The 1852-nt window shown below is 56.9% G+C and overlaps 1 protein-coding gene across 1 annotated transcript; it reads right to left on the minus strand.

Annotated features, from left to right (window-relative positions):
* Nucleotides 1–401: 401 nt before the first annotated feature.
* PPTG_01058 (hypothetical protein) lies at nt 402–1445 on the minus strand (the record flags this gene model as incomplete). The annotated part of the gene is made up of 2 exons (XM_008892652.1): nt 402–851; nt 927–1445. The coding sequence occupies 2 exons, from the start codon at nt 1443–1445 to the stop codon at nt 402–404; spliced, it is 969 nt and encodes a 322-aa protein (XP_008890900.1).
* Nucleotides 1446–1852: the final 407 nt, after the last annotated feature.

The raw sequence follows: 1852 nt of genomic DNA on the forward strand, positions 1-1852 counted from the left end.
CAGTAATAATGCAGCCCATTGTTATAGCAGCCAACCACTAGCACAGCTGCACTCCAGTAGCAGCTTTCCATTGTAAACTCGAAGTAGACATCCACCACGACCACCGTCGAAACTACGCCGATCGGCCCTCCCAGCACGCCTTCCACACTCTCATACACCAACCGTGGCAAGTACACCAGCATAGACAATAGTAGCGAGACCGCCAAGTAAACACCCATCAAGAAATCGCCAGTCCTTTCGATCACTGCCACCGTAGCTTCCCCTATCGCTCGGGTATACCTGCAGGTAGACACCTAGAGTAGCTGGACCGCGTCAAGCACGAACAAACAGCAGGAGTGGTGGAACGCCTCACACCATCTCAAGCACAGCCGTCCTGTTATCCCAAATCGCGACTCATAATCTCACAGCACTGCGATAGGAATCAGGAACGCCAACGAGATCAGAGAACACGCACACTCGAGAGGAGGTAGTGCTAAAGCATTACCGTTCCGCGCTGCTTCGAGGTATCTATCGCCACAGGTGTACACGAAGAAGTAGATTGCCCTCCCGCTGTCAACGACGCTGTCTAGGAACGCCCACGAGACATTCCTCAGCGGCGTGGTCACCACCCACACTATGATGCCAGCGACGACACTACTAACGAGTGCCCAGTGGTTTGTCGTTCCTGCTACCTCCCTTAGCTCTGCGGCTCCAGCCCATGTTAGCCACCTCTCCATCGTCTGCCAGTTCCCGTAGTGAACCTCCAACCGTCGTCCACTGGTAGGGCACATGTCCCACCTGGCATCTACTCGGCCAGGGTTGATTCCCTTCATCGCGTTCCACTTCAACGTCCCTTCCCAGTTGGAGTCTCCCTGTCGTACACAACGGCAGCCACTAATCTTCTTCCGGAATGGGATCCTTCAGTTCCCGATCTCCCATCGACTTACGCCCCTAGTGCTTCCGCCATGACGACTCGATTCACGGCCGCCGAGTTGAAGCGGTTCCGCGCTTTTCTCAACGCCGCTATCGATCGCGAAGAGCAGGGCCCTTCCTCCGACGACGCTAATGCCCTCAAGCGGCAACACTGGGACGAGCTGTGCACGCATCTCGGGGTTAACGGCATGTCCACGGGTGTCCAACACCTCGATCAACTCGTTGACGACATTATCCAAGGCAAGGCGAGCGTCAGCCTGCAGGGTCCGGTAGTGATTTTGTTTAGCCGCGCTCGGCGTTCCAAGTGCAGCACCCGCGGCCACGCTGTCTACGAAGTCTTCAGCCAAGAAACCCGCGACGTCCTCCAAGAAGACCTCTAAACGGAAGGCTAGCGCTGACAACACTGCCACCAAGTCATCCGCTAAGAAGCCGCGCTCTACCAAGAAGTTGACTGCCTCGACGCTTCCCTCGTATGACTTCGCCAAGCTACTGGAGGTGAATCCTAACGCTCCTCGAGTCGTACGAACCGCCATCGCCGTCGTCCTCCACAAGACCGAGGAAGCCGGCAAGATTCCCTGGCGCCTGGCGTACCCGTGGTCGGGTCGACCCCTCTGGTACAATCCAGCTGAAAATCAGGATATTCATCAAGCTCACTGGCGGTTCTGGATGACTCACCGGCGCGCTTTCTGGGAGTGGGCGTTCCACGTCCCTCTCGAATCAAGCCCCGCGCAGTCCAACCGTCGCAAGCTGAAAATGCTGGCCACTCTCGCTCGTTTGTCCTTTACGAGCCTTTGCATCGAGACCTGGTGCTTCTACGCGTTCCTCGAGAAGCTGGAGAAGCGTCCTGAAATGTTCTGGCTCGGAGGCCAGCCCGGCAAGTCTTCACGCGGAGGTCGACAGCACCAAGGACCCATCGCATCTGGCTGTCCTCCACGAAAAA

This window comes from Phytophthora parasitica, assembly GCF_000247585.1.
Source record: "Phytophthora parasitica INRA-310 unplaced genomic scaffold supercont2.1, whole genome shotgun sequence".
In the NCBI taxonomy this organism is placed as follows: domain Eukaryota; phylum Oomycota; class Peronosporomycetes; order Peronosporales; family Peronosporaceae; genus Phytophthora; species Phytophthora nicotianae.